At 43.8% G+C, this 6092-nt stretch overlaps 1 protein-coding gene across 3 annotated transcripts in view; it reads right to left on the reverse strand.

Annotated features, from left to right (window-relative positions):
* Positions 1 to 517: 517 nt before the first annotated feature.
* tmc3 (transmembrane channel like 3) overlaps positions 518 to 6092 on the reverse strand; it is a 99484-nt gene continuing 93909 nt past the window's right edge. Inside the window, exons 18-19 of one of the 3 annotated variants that reach the window (XR_002273790.1) lie at positions 1133 to 3858; positions 602 to 662 (exon numbers count right to left, since the gene is read on the reverse strand). Coding sequence is in view for 2 of the 3 variants with exons in the window: in XM_020587722.1 (XP_020443378.1) it covers positions 533 to 662 (130 nt within the window). In the remaining variant the exon portion in view is untranslated. Of the gene's footprint in view, positions 3859 to 6092 lie in introns of all 3 variants that reach the window. The other 2 variants (XM_020587722.1, XM_020587723.1) reach the window with 2 other exon arrangements.

Here is a 6092-nt window from a genome sequence, read left to right on the forward strand (position 1 = left end):
TTCTGTACTTTTGCTTGGACTTTTGCCTGCCTGTGTGCTACCCTCACCTGTAGCACTGACTGCACTTGGTTTTGCCTTCTGTGCTGTTTACCACTGCCAATAATGGCAACTTCATGTCAGGGACATGCTATTGGACATGCATTCCTAATCTTCATCTGTGGTACTCTAGTGTTTTGTAAGGATGTTCAGTTGATCTTATTGAGATTTTCATACTTACCCAGAATGGTCAGAAAAGCTGCTAAATGCAATGTTAACATATTTTGGGTCCTGCAAACCTACACGTCCTACAAACAATTCATGTTGAAAGTAGGTATTGCTTGTCCACTCTGGAGGTAATTCACCAGAAACTCACAGTCTGGAGCTGCATCCTCAGCTGGTTGTTGGTGAATTTAAGGGATCTGGCAATGGCCTGGAGATAGTATATTAGCATGCTGGAACACAGGGGAAATTCAAAAGTCAAGGTAGCATTCTGATTTGGAGATGTGTGCACATGTGTGTGTGTGTGTGTGTGTGTGTGTGTGTGTGTGCAGTCTTACAACAGCAGCAGCAGTGCTGGCAGCACTACAACAGGACTGGTAATGTAACTCATTACTTTACTAAACCACAGAGGGAAGTCACTGGCCACTGTCTCAGAGATGATGTCATAAATCTTCTCTTGACCACTGAAACACAAATTTTGGTGTTTTTATTTATATTAACATTAACATTTAAACAGCCACAGCTAAAAGTGTAGGAGCAGCTCCTCCTTAAAATGCGGTGTTGCCAGTTACTGTACAACCACAGCAGCAGTGCTTCAGCTCAAACGGTTGTCTACCACTCCCAAAGACATATTACACCATTAAAAAACACGTCAAAATGTCCATTGCACAGTTTGAAGACATGGAAGACAGACAAGGCCATTGACTAACAATTCAATAATTCTGTTAATTACATTTATCTGTACATTTGGCAATTATTCAAATTGTGTTCAAGTAATGAGTGACTCTATGGGCTATATTTTCCTATTTTCCTGCCAGCTCAATTTATGCCTCGCTTGATTCTCAGTCATTATGCAGTTTTCCTCAGGTACATGTCTGCAATTTTTTTTTTGCATATTGGTGTGTATTTTCATGCCATGAATGAACATGCTTACACTGAGGAGGGAGGACAGGTGCAGTTGTGTTAGATAGCACAGTGCAATTTTGGTGCTTGTTTTGACCTAAAATAAGGATGATAAAACCTGCTCAGACCATGTCTTATTGTAATCACAGGTGCATTTGTAATTTTCCTGACAAGCACACAGGTGGTGTTCTTGGTATGTGGCTATAGACATGAATATAGTCAAACAGTGTTGGCGCACATCAGGATGCACCATCTGTCCTTAGAGAATGCAGCCATAGGTGATCTTGAGTCAGTGTTTGGGAATACAAATCCACATAAAAAAAATTTCACATAACATATGAAAGCAGCTCACAAGCCAAGATAAATACAAACACCCTGAAGATGTCTCCATTAATCCTGTTACACAGCAGGTAAAGTCAGTCCCACCTCACTTTACACTGTTGTTACTGTTAAGTTATGGTTTCTTCAAACAAACCAGTTTCACACAGACATACTGTATGCTTGCAGTGTTCAGCCAGAAATGGAGATAAAATGAGGATATCATCCAGGTAAATGAATACAAACCACCCTAAAAAGTCCATCAGTACATCGTTGATCAGGGCTTGGAATACGGCAGGGGTGTTGGTCAGTCCAAAGGGCATGACAAGATATTTGATGTGTCCTAGAGTAGTTTTAAAAGCTGTCTTTCATTCATCCCCCTTTTGGATCCCCACCAGATGATAGGCACCGTGGAGATTGAGCTTGGTGAATACTGATGCACTCTGGAGAGACTCAAAGGCAGAGGAGAGCAAATGTAATGGATATTTGTTCTTGTTCTTGTTCTACAGTGATATTGATAAGCCCTCTGAAATTGATACAGGGATGGAGGAAACCGTCCTTTTTCCCACAAAGAAAAAAACCCGCCCCTAATGGTGAGGATGAAGGTCGAATACTACCTGTTTTTAGAAAATCATGGACGTTGTCCTCCATGGCTTACCTCTCTGGTCTGGTTATGGTGTAGAGTCGGCTTGAGGGTAGGGGGGCGCCAGGGAGGAGATCTTTGGCACAGTCCTAAGGATGGTGTGGAGATAGAGATGAAGTCTGATCCTTACTAAACACCTCCCACCTCCCTTAAGTCATGGTATTCAGCCAGAACCTATGAGAGGTCAATATCTTCTGCCGAGGTGGTAGGTACTAGGTGGAGGACAAGCTGATCTGAGGCAAGATGCAGAGCAGGTGGGACTCTGCTGAGTGATGGAACTGGACTGCCAGTCAATGTGAGGGTTATGGGACCTCAGCCAAGTGTCTCTCAGGATGATAGGCATCTCTGGTGTGGAGAGAATCTTGAACTGTAGGTGTTCATGATGATTACTGGCCACAGTGAGCTGGATGGGTGGTGTTTGATGAGTAATGTAGGCCACTGAATGACCATCAATTGAGTGTATCTCCAGTTTGCATTTGAGAGGAATAGGCGTGAGGTTTAATTGGTCAACCAAGCTGGTATCAATAAGACTCTGACCTCCTCCAGAGTCCACAAAAGCTGTGCCTGAAAAAGATTGTCCACCAATCCCTAAGGTGACAGGTATCTTGAAACTGGTGGTGTAACATGAATTGCTCCCACTCTCACTGGCGGGCCCTGTCTTTTGGCCAAATAGTGCAGTTCTCAATCTTGTGTTTCTGGACACCACAGTATAAACATGCACCTGCCCTCAGTCGTCGGGCCCGCTCCTGGGGTGGTTAATTGGGTTCTACCTAGTTGCATGGGTCCTTCTCCAGCCACGGTGTATGACGGGTCTGAAACACCAGAAGGGTGTGACAGGACACGAGTTAGTAGATGATCAAGCCTTGTGTAGTCTTTGTGTGGGAAGAGGGAGTGGCTCTTTCTTTATGCCGTTTTCGCAACCGGTTGTTGATCTTGATAGCTAGATTGGCTAGGGAGTTGAAATCGGTCAGGTCATCCCGGGTTTCAAGCTAATCTTTAATGTATTCCTGGAGCCCGTGCGAAAAAGCTCTGTTGTACCATGTTGCTTGGTCTGTGTGATCAAATACTGTCTACAGATTTTGAAAGAACTTGTCAATGGTGGCACCAATGAACCTCACTTGGGAGTCTGAGGCTTTGGCCCATGTCAGTGCCCTGCCATGTAGTCTATTGATAAAGTTTATCTTTGTGTGCTCAGACCTGTAGAATCGAGGTTGCTGGTCAAATACTCTGCAGCACTGTAATACAAAGCCTCAACACTTCTTCACCTCACCGCTGAATGGCTCTGGATTAGGGATACAAGCCTTGTGAGCAGGGCTATGCTGATGGATAGAAGAGGAGGGTTGGGGCCCTGCCCTGTTGAGGTGGATGTGGTGGAAGCTGCAAGGTAGGTGAGTGTAGTGGAGAACAGCATTACCTGCTGAGTGGGATCTTTAATGATTTGAATTTGCTGCTGAAGGGCCTTTTCCAGGTGGTCAATCTAAGCACCATATTGGACTATGGTGAATTGCACTGAAGGGTAACTAGTACCTAAGCTTGCTGAGTCCATGTTGGCCAGTTTGTTCTATTAGGATTGGTCTCTCACCTTCTGGTGAGAGAGATAAAAACAGAAAGGACTCGGATGCAAAACACAGGATACTAGTCAGAATCAGATGGTTTAATGAATAAAACAGTCAAGCCAGGTTGTGTATATTTAATGCGAGAAGCTGGAGAGTCTGGAGGCCTCGCTCTGGGTTGTCGTGTTGGTGGTGTGATAGGTGTGGGATCCAGGAAGTAGGGGTGGAGAGCAGCGTGAGCGCCTGGGAGGACAGGTCAGCAGGAGGAGAGAAAATGCTAGATAAATCAGATCAGTCTTACTTGAGATCTCTGATAAAGTGTAGCAGGCAAGAATGTAGGGTAGGGTAGGGTAGAACTTTATTGATCCCACAGTGGGGAAATTCCAGTGTTCCAGCAGCGGTAAGGGACAAAAACAACAGAGAGCAAGCAACAAGACACCATAAGAACAGATACCACACACCGATCTAGATAGACAAATGCAGAAAGCACAAAAAGAAAAAAACACAAAAGAGGGCAGAGCTACTGATGACGTTTGAGCCAAGGTAACGTACAGGTGATTCTCAATGAACTGGCATCTGCTGTGCATTTGTCTGGGGTTTAAGAATGTGTCGATGAGCTTCAGCTGTGAGCCACACCTAGAGTGCCAGCACCTGCCAGGAGAGAGAGGGTGCGCCGAGCAGACCTGACAATATGCAGTACTTCAATGTAAATAGTCAATGAAGGAATGGAGAACATAACTGGCAGGAGAAGAAGATCCAGGGAAAGGCTCTTTCCTCTCATATACATGGGGAAAGAATTATTTCCCTGCTGATTTTGTAGGTTTGCCCACTTACAAAGAAATGAAGGGTCTATAATTTTTATCATAGGTTTATTAAAGGATAGAGACAGAATATCAACAAAAAATCCCAAAAAAGCACGATACAAATGTTATAAACTGAGTTGCATTTCAGTGAGTAAAATAAGTATTTAATCACCAAGCAAAACATCACTTGGTACTTGGTGCAGAAACCCTTGTTGGCAAGCACAGAGGTAAGGTGTTTCTTGTAGCTGGTCACCAGGTTTGTGCACATCTCAGGGCTTTTAGTCCACTTTTCTTTACAGATCTTCTCTAAATCCTTAAGGTTTTGGCTGTTGTTTGGCAACTCAAAGTTTCCATAGATTTTTCTAAAGGATTAAGGTCTGGAGACTGGCTAGGCTACTCCATGACCTCAATGTGCTTTTTCTTCAGCCACGCCTTTGTTGCCTTGGCAGTATGTTTTGGGTCATTGTCATGCTGGAAGAGCCATCCACGACCAATCTTCAGTGTCCTGGCTGAGGGAAGAAGGTTCTCATCCAAAATTTTACAATTCATGGCCTCGTCCATTGGCCCCTCAATGTGGCAAAATCGGCCTGTACCTTTAGCTGAGAAACAGCTCCAAAGCATAATGTTCCCACCTCTGTGTTTGACTGTAGGGATGGAACACCATCACTACCAGGGTCATACTCAGCATTTTGGTTCCTCCAAACATGGCGAGTCAAGCTGATGCCAAAGAGCTAAATTTTGGTAGCACTCGGCACTTTCTCCCAATCCTTCTCTGAATCATTTAGATGTTCATTGCCAAACGTCAGATGGGCCTGTAGATGTGCCTTCTTGAGGAGTGGGACCTTGTGGGTGCTGCAGGATTTCAATCCATGGTGGCGTACTGTTTTACCAATTAATTGTTTGGTGTTTGTGGTCCCAACTGCCTTGAGATCATTCACAACTCCCATGTAGTTCTGGGCTGATCCCTCACTTTTTGTCAGGGATGGCCAGTAAAGCTACCAAGACAGTTAATGGCGAACTCAATTATAATACCAGATGAAAGTGAGTGACTAGTTCTCTTTTATTACTCACAGTAAGGGCAGACACTGCAATAGTCCAAAAAACACTCCAAGTCCAATAACAGTCCAGGAACAATGCCAACAAACAAACACAGCCAAGTAATCCAAAAGAGTCAAAGAGGGAAGTCCGCAGGTCAATAAACAGGAATCACAGGAAACACGAAGAAATGCTGGAAAGTCTGCGGAGTCAAGAACAATCTGGCAGCATCCTGGTGGGAGGACACTGCCTAAATGGGGGTCAAAACAGGTGTAGGCAATGAGCACCGATTACTGTAAGGTCAAAGTGTTTATTTCTCATATGTACAATGAGGAAACGTGTTTCCCTGTACAATAAAATTCTTACTTTTCCATCCACATGAATGCCACAAAATACTAATGAAATATAAAGTAGATAAATAACACAAAATCTAAGGCACTTTAAGCAGCAAATGCAGCAATATAATAAAAATATATAAGAATATAATAAGAGAATGTATGCTGCATGGGAGCAGCATGTGCAGCAGTCAACAGTCAATGTGCAATTATGCATGTGCAAACTGAGAATGTAAACTGTACAGGCCGACAGTACATGGCGCATTTCCTCGTAGTAAACTCCTCAGCTGTTTAGAAGTCTGAG

This window comes from Monopterus albus, unplaced genomic scaffold (assembly GCF_001952655.1).
Source record: "Monopterus albus unplaced genomic scaffold, M_albus_1.0 scaffold476.1, whole genome shotgun sequence".
NCBI lineage: Eukaryota > Metazoa > Chordata > Actinopteri > Synbranchiformes > Synbranchidae > Monopterus > Monopterus albus.